General features: G+C 33.6%; 2 protein-coding genes across 2 annotated transcripts; both read right to left on the reverse strand.

Annotated features, from left to right (window-relative positions):
- Positions 1-4: 4 nt before the first annotated feature.
- On the reverse strand, positions 5-27,835 carry LOC133330356 (UDP-N-acetylglucosamine--dolichyl-phosphate N-acetylglucosaminephosphotransferase). The gene is made up of 4 exons (XM_061538815.1): positions 27,686-27,835; positions 27,257-27,612; positions 26,952-27,186; positions 5-529 (listed from the first exon to the last, which is right to left on the reverse strand). Exons 1-4 carry the CDS (start codon positions 27,829-27,831, stop codon positions 40-42), a joined length of 1,227 nt encoding a protein of 408 aa, XP_061394799.1. The 5' UTR covers positions 27,832-27,835; the 3' UTR covers positions 5-39.
- On the reverse strand, positions 23,612-25,309 carry LOC133330361 (beta-1,4-mannosyl-glycoprotein 4-beta-N-acetylglucosaminyltransferase). The gene has a single exon (XM_061538817.1). The coding sequence runs from the start codon at positions 25,307-25,309 to the stop codon at positions 23,612-23,614; it is 1,698 nt and encodes a 565-aa protein (XP_061394801.1).
- Positions 27,836-27,911: the final 76 nt, after the last annotated feature.

A 27,911-nucleotide genomic window follows, 5' to 3' on the forward strand; every position in this document is an offset into this window, starting at 1 on the left:
TTGTCAATTTCGCACACACTTTAATTACTCAATTTCCAGCTACGTATCATAGACATAACTAGCCAGCGGATAACGTATCACAAATGCCACAATCGAACAAATAATCTGTACGCCCATCAGCATTTGTGTCACTACGCGTTCGTGTACCGGACCAAATACCACCAATACGAAATTAATTAAGGTGAAATTATTCGTTATTACCCGACCGTCGGGCATTTCTTGCCATGTGATTAATTTGAATGTCTTCAGAACGGTAACCATTAGTTTACCCAAAATATTCAGTTCATTTTTACGAAATTCCGTTGTGCTGATGTGCAGCAGATCCGTTTGTGGATCATATTTGGGTAAACGATGCCGGGGGCAGGGAACAAATTTAAACAGTTGTGGTATGGAGTAGAGGAAATTTATGATTTGTGGCAGAAAAAAGAGAATTAAAGTTTTACTGAAATGACCTAAAATGCCGACAACGGCGAAAGTCATGCCAGCAAAATAGCAGAACGTATCACCGACAAACACCTGTGAGGGATATCTGAAAAAGAGAAAGAGAGAGAGTGAATATTTGCCATTAAAATAAGTTTTGGTATAATTGCAATTTTAACTATTTTTCTAAATGATGTGAAGTGAAGTTGGATGTGAAGCTTGGAACCCTGGCGTATTTCATAACTGATATTTTCAATTTCAATCTATTTTTACGAATGGGAACCTAGCCACAAGACCAAGATCGGTTCCAGAAACCATTATACATCTTGAAGCGGTTTTATTCATATTTTATTTGATATAGTATAAACACATACGTTTTATTAAAAAATTGAATACTAAACGGTATAACGGTAAACTATGTAAATATTTTGTAAATAGTACCAAAACCTACATCACTGACCTTACTACCTTTTTACACAACTAATGCTTCGCATAAGTGGTACCTAAGCACAATCTAAGCTCTAATTCGTTTACCGAACACTGAAGGCTTAAGATCATTACCCACGCTTGCCCAAGTTGATGGATTCAGATCATAAACTGGAAGTAGTTCCTAAACAAGGAATAAAGCATTATTTTAAATCTTGTTGTTTCGGATGCAGCCATACCAGGTCCGTCCACGAACCTGCTTTATTGTCTCCCAACGTGAGGCCGGCTTCATTAACACCCAACGTTGGAGCGTGTTTTATTGGCGCCCAACCCAGTGCCCACGAACTACGACCTAAAAGTGAAAGCCGAGGACAACACCAACAAATCAGACAGCCTTCTTTAATCTACTATTAAAAAAATCTACACTTTAGATATGGTCTGTTCCCGTTCTGCAAAAATCTTCTAGATTTTACTATTTTCTTCGATATCATAAAGGAAAATTCGTTATCGTAGTAAAAAGTAGTAGATTCTTGCAGTACGGGAACAGACCATATCTAAAGTGTAGATAGATTTTTAATAGTAGATTAAAGAAGGCTGTCTGATTTGTTGGTGTTGTCCTCGGCTTTTACATTTAGGTCGTTGTTTTTTAACGTATATCCAAGGTGTTAATGAAGCATCAATAAAGCAGGTTCGTGGACGTGGATGGAAAAAAATATTTTAAATATCCAAGCTTTGGATAGTTTTTTTTTAACAGTTATTAAAAATGTATATCCAGGTTTCGTCAGCAATATTCTTGGGATCGGGCCGTAACTTATACTTTTTTTGCTGATCTGCTAACTTTATCGATTTCGTCAGAAAGGAAGATGTTCTTCAGATGACCATCGACCGAATATCTTTACATCTTTACGTGACGACAATTTTTGCAACTAATAAATGATCCGAATACGATATCGCCAGGTTTTTCACACCCTATTGTTGATCCTACGAGGAATTGATTCTCTTTTATTTTAGAATTTGACAAATAAAATTATTTAAATTCTCTTTTTGGTTAGTCTGTAGCTTGACGAGCTTGACTAAAACCTCATCTCAAGAGACCTGAAGACTTTATATAGAGTTCGTTATATAAGGCGCAACTGGTTATTTCATTCGGATCTCATTGTTTGTAAAAAAAAATATAATTTTGTATATTTACAATCCTTACATTCCCTTTGAAGAAATATATATTAGATTTAATCCATTATTTTTATATGAACTATAGGACTTTATTTAACATGCTTCGGAATGTCCGATGCATCAAGCATGCGCCGTTTTGTTGTATGATTTGTTGCCATTTTAAATGTAACTTCATAATGATACCAATTTGTTATCATTAATGCAAGAAAAATGTGATAATCGCTTGGTGCCAAGTCCGGACTGTATGGCGAATGCATTAAAACTTCCCAACCAAGCTCCCGATGTTTGTAGCGAGTCACAGTTGTTGTTGTTGTAGCAACTTGTACTGCTGTGTATTTCTTCTTAATCTTCTTAATCTGATTCTTCTTGAAGATGGGGTTAGGTGAGTGGGTTTGGCTGGGCAATTCAATAAGTGTAGCGTGCCATGTGGTCCATTACCACATGCCGGGCAGATATAGTCGACCTCTCCGTCAATTCGTGCCCAATATGAATTGAAGCGGCTACACCATCCTGATCTTAATTGTGCCAAGACCACTCCGGTTTGCCGAAGTAGCTGCTGCTCTTCTGCAGCTATCATAGATTGTATTCACACGATATTCTCGAATTGCTTCCTCAACTGCATCCATGTGAATACGATTCAATCCTGCTTGATAGGTCTCTTTCTCCAGATCATGAAGATCCTTCCTGACATGCCTAGGTAGTGGGTGCCTATTCTTTAGGTTACAATTAAAATGGCTACTTCTATAACACCCAAACAGATATTGCATCGACAACATCTTGTTGTGTTGACGTACAGAAAGAATCTTCGTCTCCTCCCTGTTGCAGTCCTGAGGGCGTCGTTCTGGCAGGATTGAAGACTTTTCCACTGCGTTGCTCGGCGACTAACCTGTTCACCTTCAACGTCAGTCCTCTGATTTTGGGGTTAGTAGGGCTAGTACGACGAAGCTCATCACGCTCATTCGCTAATCCCGTTGCCTCTGCTGGGAAGTTTGGTCTTAATTCGGGTATACGACCAGCAAGTATATAGCGAGCGGCTGCAGCGTGTCTCTGTAGATGTGTATGTGGCCTAGCGTTGTCCTGGCGGAACACGACAATTGGCCAATTCTGGCCGTTTCTGGTCAATTGTAAATGGTTTAAAACAGTTTTATGGTCGATTTTCAGCTCCTGGGCGATGTTACGACTGCTAACATGCCGGTCAACTTCGATAATTTCTCCGATTTTATCGACATTTTCGACGACCGGCCTACCTTTGCGAGGTGTATCTTTAACATCATCTACAAAACCAAAATTGCACATAATTGGCTGTTACAGTATCGGAACCATAAACACCATTCATAATTTTAGCCGCTTGACTTGCATTTCCGCCTTTGTCAAAGAAAGCCTGTACCGAAAATTCGAAAATTCTTTTTTCACTTCCATTTTAACACCCTCTAACTCACCACTGAATGTTCCAAACAAAAAACAGCAAATTATTTTTTTTTACTGCGTAATGTCACCCTTCCAACGAGCCTAATTCTGAAATTGTCTGAACGATACTTTACGAGTAATCTATCATCACAGCAATCTGCCGAAATAAAATAATAATTTATTATTCGGTTTCCCACTGTTGGCGTTTGGCAGTATTCAATTTAGCATATATCCAAATTTTATTTAAATGAGGGTCACTGATGGAGTGTAGAATATATGTAGCAAAGTACCGTAATGTACTAAATTTGGTACAATTTCGTTGCATGTGAATGGAAAGAGCTAAAAACTTGAAATTTGAAAGGCAAATTAGGGTTGAGAAATAGGCTCGATATAAGGTGATGGTTTTGAAAGCGTGCACATGAGTACGAAAAGTACTATATGGTAATTTATTGGGTACAAATTTCATTTAAGGTGCAAATCGAGCTGGAATCCTGAAAATTGTAATTAACATTACCGTCGGAGTGTGGGATTGGGATATGTACGTAGTTTTGGAAATTTTGTACTTATGTGTACGGAAAGTACTAAATCGTACTATAATTGGTGTAATTTAGATTTGAGTGAACCGATAGAGCTGGAAAAATGAAATTTCGAGTTAGGATCATTGTTGGGGTGTAGGATTGGCGTATGTAGGAAATTTTATGGTACCAAATTTGAATTTAGCTGAACCGATAGAACTGGAATCTTGACATTTGGAGTTAAAATCATTGTTGGGGGGTTGAAATTAACTATTTAGGAATTTTTGAGTGAATCAATGTAGGAAGTTCTGGAAATTGTACTAAATCATACCTAATGTTAATTTGGGTGAACCGATTGAGCTGGAATCTTGAAATTTGACGTTAAGATTACTGTTGGGGTATGGGATTGGGTTTTGTAGAAATTTCTGGAAATTCGTACTAACGTGTACTAAATATGGTACAATTTATATTTTGGGTGAACCAATAAAGCTGGAATACTGAAATTTGGAGTTGGGGTCTCTGTATTAATGGAGTTTTGGAAATTCGTACTTATGGGTATTAAATTGTACTAAATTTTGGTACAATTTGAATTTTGGGTGAACTGATAGAGCTGGGTTTCTAAAATTTGGAGTTAGGATTATTGTTGGGGTGTAGGGTTGGGGTATTTATGAAGTTTTGGAAATTTGTACAAAATGGTACCAAAATTTGATTTCGGTGAACTGATAGAGCTTGGATTCTGAAATTTGGAGTTAGGATCACTGTTGGGGTGTATGATTGATCTATGTAGAACGTTTCTAGAAATTCGTACTAATGTGATAGAGCAATGGTGTTGGATTGTGGTATGTAGGAAATTTTGGAAATGTCAACTAATGTGGCACTAAATTTCATACAATTTGGATTTAGAGTATACCGATAGAGCTGGAATCCTGGCATTGGGTAATAAGATTCGCATTGGATTGCATGATGTAGGTAGTAGTGGAAATTTGTACGTATTTGTACTAAATGGTAATAAATTTTATATAATTTATAATGCTAGTCTATATATATAAATGAATTGCTGTTTGTTAGTCTCGCTAAAACTCGAGAACGGCTGACGACCTGACTTAGGCCATCACTGTCATACAAATATGCGAAGAGAAACCTCAAGTGTCAACCGCACTGATGATCAGATAGAGACAGATCTAGAAAATAGTTGAATTGCTATGTCAAAATTGCGTTTTTAGTGAGTCACAATGAATAAGATAGGCTAAGGATGCAACGCGTTCGTGCATATCAAACTTATCAACAGCAAGTACGACGTAACGAAATAGAGCGAATCCACAGACCCAGTGCTTCTGCGTATGTTGAACGAGCTACATTCCACTATGATCCCGCAATTGATTATTGTGCTGACAAATCGGTAGCAATTGGGGAAATGAAAATAATTTGTAAATATTGTTGTCCTGGAGGAAATGTAAAATTGCCACAATTAGTCCCCTACCACCAAATCCGTTACGCTCATTAGTTTATGGGGTAGAAATTGATTCAAAGCACTTCTTGGCCCAATATTTAGAAATGTAATAACTGTTTCCAGATGACGTCATTTGGCGCTACACATATTATACAGGACTATTTCAAGCCCACTTTAAAGGTATAAAACCTAAATATATATTTTTATAATAATCCAGTTTGTACTAAAATAAATGTCGGAAGTAAATGATGGACAACAATTAAATGTTATAGATACAAGGACATATTTATCAATTACTGGGGGCACTGTTACCACTACCTGATGCAGATCACCAATTTCTACAAATTTATTTTATGGGAAATTAAGATGCGGAAGTTGATAATTGTTGTGCTCATAATTTAGCATTGTGAGCACAAGAATTACAAATGTTTCTACATTACAAATGTTTCTACATGAAAATAAAAAGTTTGTAATTATGGTCAAAATAGCATTGGATCGGATGCCATCTGATAGACATAATATTATCATTCTAGCTGATAAAAGGCGAAGGACATTGGAAAACGGGGGTAAGAACTTCAACATACCGAAACGGGAAACGGGAAATATGTATGGCGCCTTTTTAATACATTAGGTCAATTCCATTAAAAAATTCGGTCAAAGTCTTTACAACGCCGAAAATGGGGCTGGACCTGTATGTAGGAGATTTATCAAAACTTGGCCCTAAATAGAAATGTTTCCGCAAAAATGTGTTTTACCCTTCAATATCCCGGAATGATATGTGATATGAATGATATGTTATAATACAATGGGAATACCAAACATTTGTATACAGGAGATTTTCTGCTCAATAAATATCCCTAATATTTAATTAGAAGCAATTCTGTTGAATATTGGGGGTATCGTTATATGGGAGCTACCCTAAAAGTGAACCAAAAATTTAACATGTTCAATACCAAATATCTTACGAGTAGTAGAAATGTATGAGCAAAGTTCTATCTTAAACCGTGGAGGGAGCAACAAAACTCGCTCATAAACATACAATTTTAGATATTCAGTTTTGTAATGTTACTTTATGTGTGCTCTGACAAATACCATTGTATTGCAAAAATCTATATACTCCGCCTTATGGTGGAGGGTATAAAAACAAACCAAAATGTCGAAAATTACACATCAATAATATTGCTAGGCAAGCCGAGCCCGCTACTTGTAAATAAAATGTGACTGTTTTTTTTATTTTTTTATTTATTTATTTTTTGTCTTAAAAGAAGATTCTTTATTTTCGTTTTCTTTAATAACACAAATTCTCTGTTTCTGTTTACAATTATCACTTAAATTAAGCGATTAAGACGTACTTACGACATTGCTTATATTGGTAAGACATACATATCTAAAATAATTGAATAGAAGTAATTTACTAATTCGCTAACTGTAACTGTTTATACAAAGTGTCAGACTTAGTAGCAGCGTTGTCAGTTACATTTAAACGATTCAATTTGGGTGTTGAAAATAACAAATGCGTTTTAACTAAATAACATGACAAAAAATACAATAAATACAAAAAAATTATCTAGTCTAAGTGGCTAATGGGGAGAATGGATACAACATAAATACATACATATATCCAGAATTTACTTCCAAAATAATATTGATTTGTTGTTATTTTTTTGGTTGTGTCATATTTTCGATATATCACAGCAATATTTTTTAATCTGTTTTATACTGTTGCATTAACAATCTTTATTTTCTCTCTCTGTCTCTCTCTATCTCTCTGTTTCATCATATAATTTTTTTCTTTCGTATTGAGTCTATTTCATTATTATGTTGCTCCGAAGTAAGGCATTGTAAATGTCCTTTAAAGGAAAATCATTCTCTCTTAGACACAAGAAAACTCTCATTTTTTCGTTCAAGAAACATTTGTTCAGCCTGACTTCAGAGTTAGTATTAGTTGCTATGGCCATAATTTCGGAACCATTAGCCGCTATGGAATAAAAAAATTCGGCTGATGAATTTTCAAAGTTAGTTATTGTTACTGTTATTTTGTTTGGTGGAAAGTTTGTTGCAAACAATCTCTCTCTGATTGGTTGGTCCTATTTTCATATATATTTTTTCTATAAAATGTTCTTATCTATTTTTGTGGTTGTGGTTTGTATTTGTGTAGTGTTATGGATTGTGTGGATGTAGAAATAGTATTGACACAAGTTTGAAAATCTATTTGACACACACATAAACAAATAATTTGTGCAAAAGTTTGCATTTAACACTGAATGACATTGCAGCAAATGTTTTCAACATCAGACCAGGCGACGGGATATACCAAAAAAAGTGCACCTATAACGAATATATTTTTCAAAGAGATATTGAAATCCGCGATGGAAATTTTTCATAAAATCTCACTTCGAAGGAAGCACCTAAATAGGTATTGCAACGAAAGATATTCGTCTCTAGATGTAGATGGTCCACAGGTGTTGTGAGAAGGCAACCTGTTATAGTTCAGTGCAGGACGATGATTTGACAGATCTGAATATGTTGCTTAGCACTAATATTTGCGAACAAAATGATTTCTTAATGAAATCATTTTCCTACTAGGCACGTCTTCCCGGGTGGCGGATGGGAAGGGGGTCTCCATGATGTGCAGAGTTTAATTGACCTAGGTCAACTTTTCAGAGCACTTTGAGGAAACCTTTGGGGATCTTCGGATCCCCCCTGAACCAAAATGGATCGGGCTAGTGCCCTTAAATTAATTAAGAACAAAAAGAATAAAGTTACGGTGCAGGGAGTTAATAACCCAGTACCGGCGGCAATCGTTGGTGAGATCACAAGCCACGTGTCACCGAGAACAAGCGATTGAAATCCGTCTCTTTTAGGTGTGGATGCCTTGGGACCTCGAGCTGTATCTGTTACAAGTGCAACAATTTCGAACCCTAACGTTGACGAACCGGCAATTCTAATGGCAAACGAGCAAGTCAGGACTGACAGGACTGTAGTTCTGGGAGGGGACGACCTACACGGGACCCTTAACTCATCCGCGTTAGTTTAGAGGACAGAGTAGGGAAATCTTCGACCAGTTAGACAGGCTTGTACCTAAAGAGCAATGTGGGGATACGCTTCCGGAGGAACTGCTACTAAATCTTAACCTGACTGATGATGAGCTGAACACCACGGTGATTCCGGCCAAGTCCACACAAGGGGATTGTTGTAACCTCAACGAAGGTAGCGTAGACCTAGTTGACCGACCGACTTCAAGTCTGACTCCAACAGGTCCTGTGTCGGCACTTGCAGACAATAAACTTCAGAGGCAAGCTGCGACAGAGGCGACGTCCGATGATGGGGAATCTATCGAGACCCCAGCAATAGACAGCGGCTCAAAGACCGGAAATTCCCGAGAAGTATCTGATGCGAAGCACTACAAACGTGCTGTTTCGTATCATCACAAATTCGTGGGACGAGACTCGAATTTGCTTTCGGAGAGGGAGGTTCACCTAATCAAGGGCAAGATGAGATTCGTAAGAAAGTTCGAAAGAATTTATCCCCATGCTCTCCATCGTGTGCTCCAAATGGAGAGGATCTCCCTCCCGAATCTAACTGCTCGATCAAAAATCGGCGGAATCGGCGAAGCCCCATGTCTCTGACAAGGGTGCGAAGCCGACTTCCGATCCGAAGCCCAGCTCGAATCCTAAGCCGAGTCAAAAGGTAAAGGAAAAGGTCATCCATGTGGAGGGTGTGGAGGGCTCTGTCTCAAAACCCGATTCTACGCCTAGCGACAAAGGTGAAGCGATGGTGCTAAAGCTTAGAGTGAATCCGCCAGTGTTACAACTATTTATTGGTCTTGAAGTTTTTTGTGTTATGGTATGAATTTATAAAAATAAATAAGAGGTACCAACTCCTTGGCTTTAGCTGAGCGATTTCATATATTGTTACAAGTCCATGTGATAAACCGGGTGGCGGATATTTTGATATTACTCACGCGGAAGAAGGTTACCATATATCGACTAGATAGATGTCTCACGTTTAATATATGTCCGACGCCAAGCTCTTTGGAGGGGGTGGCGATAAATTTGAATCGGTCGCTACACGCGTTATCAAATAAAGAGCAGAACTTATTGCGTGAAATTTGGATACCACCGTTATAAAGGATTTTGACTGTGTGCTAAAACACCACAACGTGGTCATTTTTCTCTTGAATGTTTTATACACACCCGAGAGCCCGAAAGGGCAAGGATGGAAACTGTGTCCAGAATACGGAAAATGGGTGCGACCCCTAAACGTGAACCGATATAGACAATTTTCGCGCTTGAGAACTTCACTCCAATGTCGATGGGGATAGTCAAGCCTTTACTTGGGAGACAAACAATATTTAAAGGACTACCAAAAAGTTTCAAAACCCTCAAATTGGAAAATGAAAAGATAAGAAAAAAAGGCTATCGAGAAATCTTTCTTACCTGGACTGTCATGACCGTGTAAAATGCAGTCCTTTTGCCAATAACTTTTAATAATGACATAAATAAATATTAAAAAATATTGAAAATATTTAAGGCCGATATTAGGTTGCTGTTGTTCTTGTAATGTTGTCCCTTAATCAGTTAACATAGAAATAAATACTATATATATAGATTATACTTTGTTAGATGAATTACATGTAAATTTCAATTTCATAATATTAGTAACATTCGAAGTTTGATGATGGTGATTGATATATAATGTTGAAATAAATGTGATGTCATTAGTCTTTTTCTGTAATTCATTTTCAATTAATATACATGTGATTTTATTTGCTTTTGTTTGGATTTCTTTTTAATGATATGTGATAAGATTTTAATCAATAAGCGATATAAGCCAACATTTTTAATAAATGAAAAAAAATGTATGTAAAAAGGCGATATAAACACATACATAATGTGAAATTCGAAAATTTTGAACTGGTCTTATTAAAACTAGGGAAATACATGTTTGCAAATCTCCTCAAATTGAGTCTTGTTTTCACTATTTCACCAAAAAATAAAATCTTGTTCCACACCCCTGAGGTGGTTATTAAAACTTATGGAAGATTTTGAATTTATAATTTAGCCATGGGCATTTTCTGATATTAATTTGTGCACAAAAATGTTTATATGTATATAACGCCATTTTTCATAACAAAACTTTTTTTTAGAAAAATAATCGAATAATGGAGTTGATGATTTTTTTGTTATACATGATAAGGTAATCTCAATAGTTTACTTGTTTTTTTTTTTAATTAGCAGGCACAATGAATAAATTACATAATGATGATATTGTTTTTTTTTCTTTCTTTCTTTATAAATTATCTTAATATAATTAATTACAAATTCGTTTAATGAATTCCTTATTATGAGTTACATTCAATTAATAATTGCATTACAAATTCGTTTAAGGAACCTTTTTCTATAAGATTGTTTTTTCTTGTTGTTTTTTTACTTATCTAAAAATACGTTATTTTACTATATCTTTTAAATTAAATTAACAATTGTTGTAAAAAATTATTAATACAAAAATTGATTTAGTGTTACAGAGCCACAGCATTATGGAAACATTATTAGAAAAATGGTATTTAATATTGAATTTTGTTTAGTATAGGATATTATTTAAATGAGGTTTACCAGACACTCTTATTAATTTATTTATTAACAATTATATTTATAAGTTATAATTACAAATATAATAGTAGTAACAGCTCTGGCTACTGAGGCCTTAAACTAAAACTCAGATAAATTTATTTCACATGTTCTACATATTTCAATATGCACGATTTTCCTGTTAATAAATTGTTGGAATATTTGTAAACCCCAAATATTTTAGGACAGTTGTATTGAATATTTTGTATTGAAACCATGTAATGTATTATTATTTCGAAAAATATTAAATTGTATTGTAATAACACAAAAATAAATTCGATAACATATACGGAAGATCTTAACGGATGCGTTAATCAGCCCAATAATGAACACTTTCACTTTCCTTTCCTTTCTAGATTTTGTAGCAAGAGACACCTATTAGAATTTAAAAAATATGTAAAAATTGCTTCAAATTGGCTTTTGGTTTCAATGCAGGCACTCAAATATTTTTCGATCGATCAAGGCCAGGATGAGATGAATGTATCACATACTGCCTTTTTATTTTAGAAAATCATATTTTTAAATAAACACATATTTATTTGTAGCTAAATTATTATGCACCATGGATATGCATAATATAGGATGGTAGTTAACTTCGGGAATACATACTGGAAGTATTCTAATTATTTCAAAATATTGTGTATAATTTACCAATGCTAGATCTGGAATTCGATCATTACTATTTATTTGATAAAGATTTATGTCGCTAAAATGATTCACAATTTCAAAAGCATATAGGTTTACATTTGCATCAGATGTTAACACCCTTGACATCTGGCAATGAAAGCCAATTTACGAACGGCAGATTAAATTGTAGAAATCGAGAACTAATATTCTGTCAGAGTCATTCATTTTGTAAGTGATTGAATTTATTGCTAACACATGCTGATTATAAACATCAATTTGCGATGAGGGAGGAATGTATGAGCAAGTCACAAATAATTTAAAAATTTTTAATTCAATGGATATACATATAAATTCGATATCAAAACAGTTTAATTCAATTAAATTATTGGAATATTTGGTATCATCTGCAATCAGGACGCCACCTCCTTTTAAACAACTCTATCTTTTCTAATTATTTGATATTCGAAGACATTTAACAACGATGTATTTAACCAAGTTTCAGAAAATACTATAACATTATAATTAAAACCAAAAGAAATTTCCATCGATTTTTGATTTTATGTAATAATTTATATCCTCAGCCGAGGTATATGGTACAAACCTAGATGCAAATACCATTTTCATGGTGGGAGCCATCGATAGTTGGAGGGAATTGCTAGTGTCAGCTACGGAAGGCGCATTAGATGTTTGAGTTGATGATTCCCGATGTCCGTGAGTAGGTTTTGAAGTCTTTTCCAGACTAGCACTACTAATACTCACAGATTTTGGATTAATCACTTCATTTAAATCCTTAGCGATTTCCGAAGGCGGATGTGGCATAAGTCGGGACACAATTAGTTTCCGTTGTATCTGTGATATTGACGAATGGTGATTGTGGCACTATATTCCTAATAGAAACTGTTGTTTTGCTCAACTTCATTGCGAGCCTTTTTTCGCAGACCTTTTGCGTTTCTGCCACAGACACAGAACGTGACGATTCATCAAGCTCTTGGTACATTTCAAACAAAATGGAAAAATTCTCTAAAAGTTTTGATGACGATGTAAATTCCCTATTCATGAAACCAAGCTCCGACTGCAAGTTTTTTACAAAGTTAAAAAATTCGACTTAGAGTTTTCGACAATGAACGCCGCACCAACCGACACCCGTATTATCCCTAATTGTGTCTACTACATTTGCATTAATTCGAGCACATTTAACGTGTCATTGATTAAGGAAAAACCAGCAAGTGACACACAACTCATCATCTACAGAAATAGTACACAATTCGTAAGGACGATACATTTTTAAATATTATTATTTTTTTATTTCATTTATGAATTTTCTGGAATTTCTATCCCTTGAATTTTCATATTGTCAATAAATAACAATTTGGAAAATCCAATGTCGGCGGAGGAACGGTCTTTATCTGAAAATGTACCACCTGACAAAGCAGGAAATACACGAGGAAAATAAGAGAATCAACCAAAAGCCCAAAGACTCATTTCCAGAGGAATCATTTGGAAATTTTGTAACATCCCATAATTCTTCAAAGTCTTGGAAGATTATTAGTAAATATATTCTAAGTTCTTGGCTTTATTGGTGATTCTTTCTTTCTTGAAACAAATAAATTACCTTTTGTAATTTGGTGTGGAGGCGTCAGAGGCCTGTGCTAACACGTAGATGTTAGCTCGACAAGGGTTAGTAAGCAAGTGAGTGAACGCAGAGGATCTTAGTGATCGCAGAGGATCGTTGGGATCTTAATGATCTTCGTGTTGGTACAGCTACAACTACATATGCATATTCCAGTGAGAGAGTGTCAAGCAAGGGGAGCAAACCAACAACAACCGTTGCCCTTTGGTATATATGCAGAGGCAATACCCGAGCTGTCAATCAGCATCCGTGATCGACTGAGCTCAGGAAGTTGTATCAAACTTAAACCATGCCAATCATCGGAAATGACATCAGGATGAAATCATCTCTCAAAATAAGTTTGCATTGCTAGGAGACATTGATGTAATTTTCGAACCATCTTTTCCAAAGAACAATCATCTTAACCATCTACCGAACTAAATGTAGATCAGGAATTTGTCGCTGCTCCTAGAAATGAATTGGCATCGAAATCCCTCTATTTTTCTTTTTAATGTAAACGTAACAGACCTTGTGCAATTTTTAAAATCTAAGAACGTACTTTTGAATATAGTTAACACGTGCCAGAAGAAAAGTAAACTGTATTTGAAAGAACCTTCTGTTCACTCAGCAATTATGGACGATCTCCTTAAACTCAAAGAAGTTTCGGCATACACGTATACCCCCAAAGAACTTAAAAGTACCAGATTACTTTTAAGAGGGCTTCACTATAGAATGGCATTAAAGGATATTAAGGATATTGATACATTTGTACCCAACTCCATAGTAGATACTGTTACAAAATTTTCAACCGATTTTTCTAGAAAAAATAACGTAGAGACATGTTTGTTTTTATTACGCTTTCACCCGGTAAAACAGTTGATGAAATTATGACTGAAAGATATATTTGTAAACAAAGAGTTTATTGGGAAATTCCCAAATCAAATTTGAAAGTTATCCATTGTTGGCGTTGACAGAATTTCCCAGATTCAAAAAATAATCTTTCTAATTTTGAGATAAATTATTATATAGACAAATTTTCCGATGTGATAAATAAAGCCAACACCACTCATTCGGAAAATGTACGTTTAGGAAGGAAAATTACAGTTTCTGATGAAATTAAAAATCTTTATAAAATAAAATACATATGGCAACGGGATTTGAAAAGAATTTTTAGCCAAACTCGAAACAGGTCCGATCCAAATTATCGTATGATATCAAAACAAGTGCAGCTTTTAAGTATCATGATTAAAATGGAAGTTGAAATTGAACAAGCTAGGCTATTTTTCGAAAGAGTTAAACAAATAACACCCGGTAAAATGGCTTATAAGCAATTTTAAAATATTGTTGGTTACAAGCGTAAATCATATATTAATAAATTATCTAATTTTATAATATAGAAATTCCCTACAAAAGCGTTCGAATTTCTTACAATCATATCTAATAAATGGAAGATTTCCAAAATCGTTTCAATTTTAAAAAATCCAAATAACATTGATATTTCTAATCTCAGACCTACTTCCATGTTATCCAATTTTGGTAAAATGTTGAGGCGAATTATGCGCATAAAGATGGATTACGGGATAGGAATATCGTATATCCCAGAACGTCAATTCAGATTTAAAAAAATGCATTCGACGACCGACGCCCTTCTTATATTTCAAAATGATATTGTAATTAATTTACGAGAACGAAAATGTACGGCAGCGATCTCACTTGATGTTGAAAAAGCTTTTGATCATGCATCACACTTAGGTAGGTATTCTCTACAAAATGGCTTAACTACACTTTGATCCATTCGTTATTAAACTCTTCCAAATAGAAAGTGTTGTATAGAATTTAAAAACCCATTTTTTCTGATCCAGATAACGTTAGTTGTGGAGTGCCCCAAGGATCTATTTTATCATGTCCAGGAAATGTAGAAAATTTGTAGTTCCGGAAAATAAAAACCTAAAACTGATTTTTAATGGGGTTGAAATTCCAATAGGAACTACTATGAAGTATTTAGGAATTATAGTACGTTTACATTGTACCGGATTTAGTTAACCCAGTATGTTTCAATTGTCAATTCCCATTTGTCCAATAAATCCTCATAAAGTAGGTTGACCCTGCAAAAATTTCGAATGTAAATGTCGTTTTACTTTTAATAATCTACTAGAACTTAATAAACATGCACGACATGTTTCGGCGAAAGCATAAAAAGTAATAGGATCGTTTTCTATAATTTTAGTAAAGAACTAAGCTACTTTGATACAAAACCAGTATCCAGCCGGTATTACTGTATACTTTTCCAATATGGTTTAGAATATCCCCTGTATTGATCAGTGAAATGGAAATTTTTAAACGGAAGGTTTTGCGACACTGTATTGGTAAAAATGTTGAAAAATGCTGCAAACGTTATTCTATTAGGATGATATATGGTGAATCCAAAATTACTCCTGTTGGGTTATATGTGTGCAACATAATTTCAAAATGTGTTAATCGTATTAGATATCATGAAAATAGTTATGTATTAGTTGTATATGATAACCAGAAACACGTACCTGGACTAATAGTAAAAACAGTGAACCACCTACATTATTAGGCGACGGTTAAAATGTTGTCGACACAAGGGCTGCGGAGTGTCAGTGTATAGACATCCCAGTTGTTCAAAAAATATAAATTATCTTCTATTACATAGTTATGTAGCTAGTTACTTAGATTTCTAGTTAATTTATATCCAAAAATGGGACTATTTTATCTTCCATTTTTGGATTGTTGGATTTATTATTCGATTGAAAAAGTTTTCTAGGTTAATCATTGAAATTCAGTAGTTACTGGTAATACAAAGGGTAATGAATCGGATTTTTATACATAGATATATATTATCGAACGGAAAACAAAACAGAGCAATTGTTTTGTCATTTTGTTAAGACTTTTTAGTAATTTTCGGATTTCTAAAAGAAAAAGTCTAATAGAAGTTTGTTTTCCGTAAAAATATATTTGTGATATACCTTATTAGGTGATGCGGAACTTGAATTTCTATATTAGAACGAAATACATATAAATCTGAGGTAAATTTTGATTTTGTAACACAACACACATAAATGTAATTCATCGACGGGCTTCACTGCATATTTTCTAAAAATTTCGCCCTTTCAGATTGAGAGAACGCACAAAGGGTTAGGGACGGATCCTTCAAACAAGATTTTACATGTATTCTGTAGACATTTAGTAACGGTACAGGAAGATGTATCTCTCCATAGATGTCCGAAATACATCAATAAATGCTAAAGAGATATTCTACAGATTTTCTATAAGTGAGTTTTCGATGATCATATATAAATCGTCTAACTTTTGTTATTTCTAAATCTCAATTTTCTCTTCAGAGACTTCTATATCACCTGGGAGACAGATTTGGAAAGCCAATTTTTCCGGTCGTTTTTTTTTTTTTTTACTGTTCACTGTAAACCCTAAAGTTGCGATGAATTCTTAAATAAATTAGTTTCTGAGCTATCGAGATATATTGAGAACGGTATGGATGTAGAGGGTAAAAATATACACGTAAAATTAAGAACGTTGATATGTGATGTGCTGGCACTCCTTCTTACGTTTCAGGGCATGGTTGTACAAAATGTATACAAGTAGCGAATAAGATTGATAATGTGTTAACATATTCAACGACATCAGGCACACTAATATCTGATGAAGATTTCAGTTCAAGGAAGTATCCATGTCATTCAAAAGTATATTTGAAGCAGAAATCACCTTTGGAGAAACTAAACGTTAAAATGATCTCACAAATAATATTAGATTCTATGCACCTAATAGACTTAAGGGTAACTAGAAAATTCTTGTTAAGACTTATAAATAACAAAAACAATTTTAAAATACAGAAAAGTAATATAATAAATATATCGAGAAAACTACAAGGAATGCGTAAAAATGTGACCCAAGTTTTGCTAGAAAGCCGCGAGCTTTAGATGAGTTACTGAACTGCCACAGAGTTCCGGCAATTCTTGCTTTATACAGAGATTGTCGCTCTGAAAGATAATGTGTATGATGATGTGTATTATGTATTTCTTTTATTGCATTGTGCATATAAAATGATCCCAGTTGTTCAATAAATATCAATTGTCTGCTTATGTATAGATATATAACAAGTTACTATGTTATCTAGTTACTTTATACCCAAAAATGGAACACAAAATATACTATTGACATCATTGTTGATTGAAAACGTTTTCTATTTCTGTAGTTACTGGTAATGCGAAAAGTAATGAATCGGAAAAAAAGCAAAACAGAAAAAACAATTGTCATTTTTTTCAGACTTTATATTTTTTTAAATTGTGAATAATAAAAATGTGTGTTTTATACAAAAATATAAGCAATCAATATTCACGATGTTGAAGCTGAAGTGCCGTTTAAATAAAAATTTCAAGAATCTAAAATGCATATGTTGAATCTAAGGTAAGTTCTGGTTTTGCGACACAATAAATACATACGTAATTTTTTTCAACAAAATTATTCTACAGATTTTCAATAGATGTCAAGTCAGAAGAATCCAACAGATTGGGGGAACAAATAAAAGTTTGAAATACATAGGTAAATATTCTCCAAAAGCTTCTACTTAAGAGACCCATATCTTTAGTTATATTTTGTAATTTTCTATTTCAGATGCTTCAATATTTCGTAGAGGACAGATGCGAAAAACAGTCGAAAGACAAAAGAAATAGCAAAATGGCGGTGTGAAAAATCAGATATGGTTATGATCAAAATATATATTGCACAACATATTTATGAAATAAATAAAAAAATATGTATTCAAAATAACTTTTATATATATATATATATATATATATATGTACTATATAATGTAAACAATAAAAGGAATAATACTAAAAAAAGCCACACCCTTCTGCAAATCAACTATGATCGTATTTCAAATCATAATCAAAAGATACAGTAGAGTAATCATATTACAATAATCATAAAATCAAAAGACCAGTAGAATAATAATATTACAATAATCATACGATGTATCTAAAATTAAAGTAAACAATTATGTATATTGCACTTATATTCACAAATAAATTCAGTTCTATTCTAGCAGCAAAGTTTAATTAACGTTTTATTTTGTTCATTTAAAAAAAGAAAAACTCAATTTATTTTTTTTAAACACAATCCTATTAAGAAGGATCGATCGGTAGGATTTCAAGATCATTGGTATCCGTGAAACAAAATCCTACGTAAAAGGATAAGTCATTCGTAACAGGACACAATAATAAAGTGGAAATCCTAGGTAAAAGGATAAGTCCTCCGGAAAGGGACAATAAACTTAGTGATTAAAGAAACATTTTAGTGAATAGTAAATAAGAAACAAGTTAACAAAATTACGTTAAAAAAGGAGAATTATCTCAAGTTATGCAAAAATTGCAAAACCCTTGATCATGAGACTTAAAAAGATGCAATAATTAATACTAAAGATACTGTCTATGTACAAGCATTTAAGAAGTTACAACAGATTCTGATGTCCGATATGGTACTTCAATACCCGGATTTTGAAAAGAATTTTACTCTGACTACCGATGCTAGTAATTATGCATTAGGAGCCGTCCTGTCACAAATCAATGGACCAATAGCATTTGCTTCACGCACTTTAAACCGTCATGAGATTAATTATTCCACGGTTGAAAAAGAATTACTTGCAATTGTTTGGGCAGTTAAGCAATTCAGACATTATCTTTACGGTAGGAAATTCGAGCTAAGAACCGACCATAAACCCCTTATATGGCTGGCAAATCTTAAGGACCCTAATTCCAAACTAATCCGTTGGAAAATAAGGTTAAATGAATACGAATTTGACATCAAACATGTAGAAGGAAAGGATAATAAAGTAGCTGATGATCTCTCAAGAATTAGAGAAGTTAATGCAATCACAGATAAAAGAAAACATAAATGTGAGATATGTAATAAAATGTTTAGTAAGAAGAATCTGCTTAGGAAACATTTAAATGAACATTTAAAGAAAAGACCACCTTCACCTACTTCTACAATACACAGTGCTGACGAAGATGACCATAATTTCTTTAAGATATCAGAGAAACCTCTTCAGCACTACAAGAACCAAATAAAAATTGACAATTCCAAGGACAATAAGACGACACATGAACGGATATTTGATAGAAATAGGAAAATATGCGCTTATGAAACATTCGACGACGAATTAATATCACGAATATTGAATGAAGCCATGGAAAATAATCTTTCAGCATTGTATTGTGAGGATACGGAAATTTTATTTAAATTACAGGAAAAATATATAACCACAAAAGATAATCCTTTAAATACAAAATAATTTGAAATATAAATTTAACAACTAAATTTCTGCAAGATGTTAGATACGAAGAACTCCTAGAAATCATAAATAGACACCGCCGATTTGAAAACAATCATCCAGGAATAGATATAACATATATTGAATTAAAAAGAAAATACTATTATCCGAATATGAAAAAGGAAATTGTTAAAATTATAAATAACTGCGTTATATGTAATTTCAAAATAGAAAGAAACCCTGTCAAATTACCATTCGAGAAAACGGAAACACCACATGGACCTTATGTTCATTACCACTTGGATATTTGGCATCTTAATAACCAAATAATTTATTTGACCATGATTGACAAATTTACAAAATATGCAGCAATGGAAAAATTATCTGTCAAAACACCATTACAGGCTACAAAAGCTGTAAATAAAATGTTCATAATCATGAAGAAACCCCAAAAGATTACTATGGATAATGACCCGACGTTTTCTAATCCAGTATTTACGGGACACCTTAAAGATAATGATATTCAGAGTCACTTTACAAAACCTCATAGACATACTGGTAATTCGGACATTGAACGTTTTCATAGCAGTTTAAATGAGAATATTAGAATATTAAAAATTAGGGAGGAAAATAATGATGTAGCATACAACTATGATTTACCTTTACAAGCATTACAGGCATACAACAATAGTTTACATCTTTCTACGAAACAGAAACCCATTGACCTTCATTTTTAAAACTCAGATATTCAAATGGAAAAAGTTTATAATGGAATTGAAACAGCAAAAGAAAAGATGTTAAAATACAGAAATAAAGAAAATAAATTTGGAAGAACAGCAATCCCTCATAAGACAGAGACTAAAATAAAACAATTGACTACACGGAAAATTAATGACAAGAAATATAAATTAGATAACCGCAATACAATACTTCATAAAGACCAGTTCATTAAAAGGAAATTTCTTTCCAGGTCTCTGGAAGTCCTTGCTGGCGATTTTCTTGATGATATCCCCAGTGGTAGCGCAGAAGCTCGAGGTAGTCGATTTGAATGAAGGCAACGGATATGCAATGATACAACTTAATGACAAAATGTTAATAGATGACTATATTAAAATTCTTCACAAATTTAACACCACAAAATATATGAATTTTTTGAATGAGTTGGGAGAGGAAGTTTCGCGTAGTAATGATTTATTTTATCGCATGAAATCGAGCACATGAATTTACGATTTAAAAGTATTATTCCCCATCAAGCTAGAAGTAGAAGAGGTTTAATTAATCTTTTTGGTACAGGATTAAAATATCTATATGGTACAATGGATAATAATGATAGAGAAGAGATTGAAAGACAACTGCAAAATTTGGAGAAGAATGAATATAATATAATAACGCAAACTAATAATTAAATACACATAAATACATAATTTGACAATCAATTAGCTAACTTAACAAAATTATATAATGACCAAACAAAACTGTTGATTAAGAGCATGTCAAACGTTAAATCAATTAAAGATAACACAGCAAAAGCTGATAAAGTTTACCGTCTTAAATACCAAATTGATCATATGGGCAAATTATTAGATAAAGTAAGAGACCTAATCTTGGCTTCCAAATTAAATATTCTCACTCGAGATATCCTGAGTGATGAAGAAATTAGAATATATAATATAACCATGAAAAAAATGAAAGAAATTAAGATTAATTTAGCCCTTTACAAAAATAATATAGTATTTGTCTTAAAAGTACCCCAATATAATCCTAAAATATTCCAAGAAGTATATATCCAACCAATACCTAATAAAGAAAAAATGCAAATTAATATTGCAGAAAAAATGTATATCACAAAAGATATCAAAATTTATTATGATGTTAATGAAACACCAAATCTAAGGGAAGTTGAGGATGATTGTATATCCAATCTGTTTAATTATAAGCTCATGAAATGTCATTATATACAAAATACTAAACCAGAAGTTGTCGAGATTGGCTTAAATATTATAATTGCTATAAATACTAATCAAATTGTTAATCATACATGTAACAAATACCCATTAAAATTATCTGGAAATCACATGCTGATCATAGAAAATTGCAAAGTAAAATTGGACAAATGGTACAATAAAGTAATGTTTCAAAACATGTTAATAATTCCAAATCCCTACAGAGACGTACATATGATAAATGATTCATATGATTCTTTAGAGGAAATACAGTGTCATCATATTAATAAATTTGAACAGAAAGTAACTAATTACACAGTAATAGTCTTGACAGCTGTAATTATACTTATTATAGCATTGTATCTGTATGTAAAATATAGATCAAGTACAGTAAAAGTAACTATCCCCTTCCCCTCAGCTCCTTTGGAACACGGGAAAGAGTCTTCGTCCGGGGGTGTTATAACCCAAACCAAAATGCCTTTCCAATGACTTGGCAATATATTCATATTACAATTATCGTACCATCTGTCATTTAAAAAAAAAGCCACACCCTTCTTGCAAATCACACAATCGATCGTATTTCAAAATCATACAAAAGACCAGTAGAATAATCATATTACAATAATCATACGATCGAATCAAAAGACCAGTAGAATAATCATATTACAATAAGCATACGATGTATCTAAAATTAAAGTAAACAATTATGTATATTGCACTTAAATTCACAAATAAAGATTCAGTTCTATTCTAGCAGCAAACTTTAATTAACGTTTTATTTTGTTACGCGAGTTTCGCTAAAGGAAGAAAAACTCACTTTAGTTTTTTTTTAAACACAATCCTATTAAGAAGAATTAAAATTGTATCTACCGAAATTGCTGGTTAATGGTAACGTAGGTAGGGGACAATTGACTTCCCCAATGACATACCCATGTTAAATTCACCAGTCTAGGGTATGAAGTGGTAACTAGTGGTAGTTACAGGTAATTAGTAAAATATCTAGTTCATAACTAGTTACTCGAACTACTGGGATGTGTTGTCCAAAGAAATACAAAACCAATATTGAAACTTCACAATCACTACTTAATCTTTTTGTCGAAAAATTTCTGGTAATTTTTGGATCAAATAGTGTATCGTATTATGTACATAACCTTCTCCATATAAAATCTATTGAGACGATCGATGATCCAATGTCATGCACTTCATATCATATAAACAATTATATACCAATAAAAATAATAAAATTTTGTACATGACGAGAAAGACTCTGTAGTTTGTCAACGTTTTAAAAATATATTTGGTTGATGCGAAAAATACGAACAATGAGGAGACGTTTTTAATAAAGGATATCGAATGTAAAGCAATGGCTTTGCCTTATGACGAAAACCTGATACTAATCCCAATTCTACATAACTGCCATTAAATTTTTGTCGACAAAAAGGCTCAAATCAGATTCTCCATTCATTTCATATGTTATTTAGAAGTTTTTAAAATATATACCCTTTGCTATTAGAGGACGTATCAGACGGTGTGGGCCGTAAAAATATTACAATGTGCAAAGTTTGGATGCAAAAGGTAATCCCGGTCCCCTCATATGAAAATAACAAATATTTCAAATTTTAGTCCATTATTGGTGTTGGTAGTACACGTTTTGAAGCGACAAGTCACATCTTGACACATTATACGGGCTTGGTGAAAATATATTCAGCCATAAGGCTGAGGATATAAAAATAGGACAGTCCTTCAATAAAAAGAAATCAGAGACCAGAAGGAATTACGTTGGCCTTAAAAATGTTTTTACACCGTAATTTGCTAAACTAAACCCACTCATCTGTGTAACGATCAACTCACGTTCATTTGCTTTTGATAACAATTTCTCAATTATTGAAGTGTGTCCACTTAGTTAATACAAATTTTGTTCAACACAACTGTCCTTTGAAAATACTATAATTCAATACTAAATTCTTTGCTATTAGTGAGTGAGTGTTTTCATTTTTCCTTCTTCGTTTCACCCTCCTTTTCTTCTTCTATTTTACATAATAGAATTTCCATTGAATTGCATAAAATTAAATTTAACTATTGTATTCATACTTAAATACTAAAACATTTCATTATCATCGTCTAAGACATCGTCTAATGATTCGTATATATTTACCAATAAATGACCATATTTCCAACTCTGTTGTACAGCATAGCTGGGTGCAAAATATTTATCGGCAAAACGACGAACTTTGACCAATTGCGTTGAGCCATCATTCAAATAGAGGCCAGTGGAAATTAACTGTTGTATATATGTCGAGTCAATGTGCAGCGAATGTTTCTTGTCCTTGGGAAATGTTACAAGATTTTCCAATATCTGCGGCGGGGTGTTACTGTTCGTATTGTTCGTCACTTCGATAGATTGTTGTAATTCGGTGATAACTTCTTCCGGTTCTTGACAATATTTACAATACCAGCCACCAAAATGATTCAAATCTCCAATTACTAGCGATTCCTGTTGTCTCGTGTTGATACGGTTGTGAAGTAGCGTGGCTTTCAATTTTAAGGGATCGGTGTTGCTGTTATCGATTTGTTGAAACGAGCTTATGAGACCGTCGAGTTTGGTTAAATCCGGATGTTGCCAATAAAATCCATAGATAATTAATTTCAAACGAAGTAGTATTAAAGGTACATTGGAACTGTAGTATTTGAGAAAATTTAGTGCTCGATGGCTCAAAATGACCTTATCGTCAGTGTAAATAAATATATCTGTGGGTTTAATGGCATTGCTTAACAATTGTTGTTGTCTAAACTGGCGATACACATCGGCCGAGGAACAATTCTTAAGTTTTGGCAACTTACAATGATACAGCATGTAATTGCGTTCGGGTAACATTTGTTTTAGTTTAAATTTAATTGTTTTGTAATGGTTCATATTTACAGGCAATTGCTGCTTATAGTGTATTATAAAATAGTCCACAACCTTTATGACGGCTTGTATTTGCAACTCCAATAGATCCATACTTATAAAATGACCTTCCAACATATAGACTAAACGGTGGGCTTCGGACTGGGTGGGATTTTGTAATTTAAATGATTTTTTGGCTGTTAGCAGGGCCCTCCATATTACTTCAGGTTGGCCACAATCCTGGCCATGCCACTGGGCTAGGCAGGGGCAATTGTCTGGCCAAGTTTCATTAGCACCATCATTGTTATTAGCAGCGGATTGTGTATCATTTGATGTGCCCTCCTTGAAACACCACAACGACGCTTCGTCATACATTAGTTTTTCAGCCTCGGTAAGGTTATACCTTGCAGTTGCTTTTTGCAATTCAAAATCTTGTTGGAATTTCAAATCTCTCGAAGGCCATTGAAAGTGTTGATTGCTTGATGCTACACTACTAACTATATTGTTGATATCCTTTAAGGATTCTGCTGCAGGTTTTATAAAATTGATACGTCCCTCTTCCTCCTCGTTTACATTGTGTGGTGTTGGTTTTACCAACATCATCAGTCCTGTGCTCTCTTTAAGGCGGCCACTTAAACCCAATTGCATTAACCAAAAACATAAAATAAAAGCAAATTGTATTAACAGTATCGTCCATAGAAAAAATCGTTTTGTTCGTTTCGGTATAGATTGTTGTTGGTGTTGAAGATGTTGTGCTTGCTGGTACTGCTGTTGTCCACCTGACATCCCTGCCAAGGGTTGCTTAATTAACTGCATTGTATCTGCTCGGTACTCGGTTGTCGACTCTGTAGTAACCAAATCACACCCATGCTGCTGCTGATGGTGATTCGAAGCCAAACGTAAATGCATTTATATTTCGGAGATGGATAATTCTTAGAGGTTTCTTTATGCGCTTATTTTACTAAATCCATTTCATTTTTCCCCGATGAAATTGTCACTACAAAAAATAATTTGTATAAATTTTTCTCCAGCACACACCCATGTAGCAGCAGTCGTAGTAGTTGTAGTAATGACAAAGTAAAAGAAACTTTTTCTTCTACGTTTTGTTCATTTTATTCTTTAGCCAAAGGAAATTTTTTTTCCGTTGCTTTTGTGCGATGTGACCAACAAACCAACCAGCCAGCTCGATATGTGCTGATTCTTTGCAGGTTCTTTTTATCAGTCTTTTTTTCGTCGTTACATTCTCAGTTGTATCTTCTTTCTTCGTCGTCTGAGTATCATATGGTTTTGAACTCGGGGGATGGGGATGATGATGCAGTCAGAAGTTTATTGGTCTCATCAGCAGCAGTTGGGGGTCGTTTTATTAACGACCGTCCGTATGATGTCTCTATAGTCATCTGTGTTGAGGAGGGGTTGAATGTGGCTGGTAGACAAGTGTATGTCATATGTTTGACTTTTGACATCTACAGCTGAGTTGGATTTCAACGAACAGCTGATTTTTGTTTTCATTTTGGATAAAAAATCCACCCTTAATTTTTTGTTTATATTTTTGAAATTCTCTTTTTTCGTTTTTCTTTAGCACACCACATACCAAGGTATATTTAATAAGGTAGCCGCATCGGCCCAGCTGTTGGACAAATAAATGTCAAAAATGTTGTTGTAATGTTCAACCAAAAAATTAAAAAACAAAATTATAAATGAAAATCTCCGAATTTCGAAGAGCTTTTTTGGCAATACTTCTATTAAAATTTTTCTACAAGAATTTTTGTAAAAAATCCGTTTGTTTTGGCAAAATATTTTTGACATATCAAAATACAACAACCGATGTTTGTTGTAGAAATTCGCCGATGCGGCTACCTTGTATATCTACCTTGCCACATACCATATGATTTGATATATGTAAAGAGAGAAACGATAAGGGAGATAGTGCATTCATGCAAGAACAGTGTTTCTCTACCACTAGGTAGATAACAAACCACAAAATTCATTTATGGAACTACAAATTTAGGTTTGCCATTGGTACCCAGTGTTAAATATCCTTAAATCTAATAACATGGTACAATAACAGGAGGTAGGTTAATAGTACCTGCTGATTACATTTTTTTAAAATCAAATTAAATTAAAATATTTTCATATTCATGGCACAATTATACAAGGTAACTGCAATACTCAGCTGATTTGATTCCAACGTAATACTCGTGGCAATTTTAATATGACAAATTATGCTTTTTAAATTGACCAGCCTGAAAATTGGGTACACATTTATTTCGAAATTATTCTTTATTAAATATAATTTCGTATTCAATTTCTAACATTTTCATATGTTTTGCACATACACCTGGCCACGGCTCAATTACAGGAAATGTGTAGCTATGCTAACTTTCAACTTCACATTAAAGAAACTATAGACAAAGTTATGATTGAAGCAAATAATGATTCATTAACCTTCAAAAAAAAAACCATCGAAACTTCTTAATGATAAAATTTCGAAAAAAAAAAACATTCGATAACATTACCTTATCTATTGACATTACTGAGAAATTCTACTTACTTATTATATTTCCACAGAGCTAATGATACAGCCAAAAATGGTAGCATTAAATAAACACTGAACTTATGACCATCGACTTGGTGTCCCAGGCACAATTCAATTGCATTGAATATTAATATTGAAGCAGCAACAATCAGAGATTGACCAACTTCTAGGCCATTAATGCCGGCCAATATATTAATGGCATTGGTGCAGAACACAGCCAACATTCCCATATAAATATAATACAAAACACCTACAACAAATAGGTAACGATTATCATTGTTTATGTTTTCATAAGGGGTATTAAAGGTCAGAAGACTTACCAATATCTAAGGAATAACCAAAAATGCCTCTTGCAAACTTCGGCATTATAATTGTTGTCGAATTATAATTAACATAATATACCATTAATAATGGTAATGTGGCAATTGTGGGCAGCAACAGTTTATGTCTCCATCTCAAGTCTAAGACATCGTCGGCAAAACCCAACAAAATCATGCAACATATTGACAATAGGGCGACAATCAACTCAACAAATTCTTCATGGGGAAATGTGGCCGGTTTTCCACCAGTTTCTACATCCATAGCAGCTGCTTCTTCCAATGTAAACGGTACGGGTATAAACAAAAACATTGCCACCAAAAAGACACAGCCCACCAAAACTCCCAAAGATTCTGGTCTGTCAAATTGTAAAAATAAGATTCATTGTTTACAAAACTCTTCTCCTCTACCCGCATATTTCCAATACTTACATTTCTTTTTTGTCTCTCTTGCATAGATCCTTGCCAAAGAGATTTGCCTTGATGAACATATCCTTGAAGCGGGGTATAATGCGTACCGCCATAAAATAGGCTCCAACCGCAATTAGGCCATTTAAGGCCACCGTAATATATGTCATCCTTTATCGATATTTATTCAAAAATCAATTATTAATGTAGACTTTTTGATTGCTAATTAAATTAGTAGTCCATTACAGCC

The sequence above is a fragment of the Musca vetustissima genome, unplaced genomic scaffold (genome assembly GCF_032173495.1).
Source record: "Musca vetustissima isolate MV318-11 ecotype Yass unplaced genomic scaffold, APGP_CSIRO_Mvet_v1 utg19615, whole genome shotgun sequence".
Taxonomy (NCBI): domain Eukaryota; kingdom Metazoa; phylum Arthropoda; class Insecta; order Diptera; family Muscidae; genus Musca; species Musca vetustissima.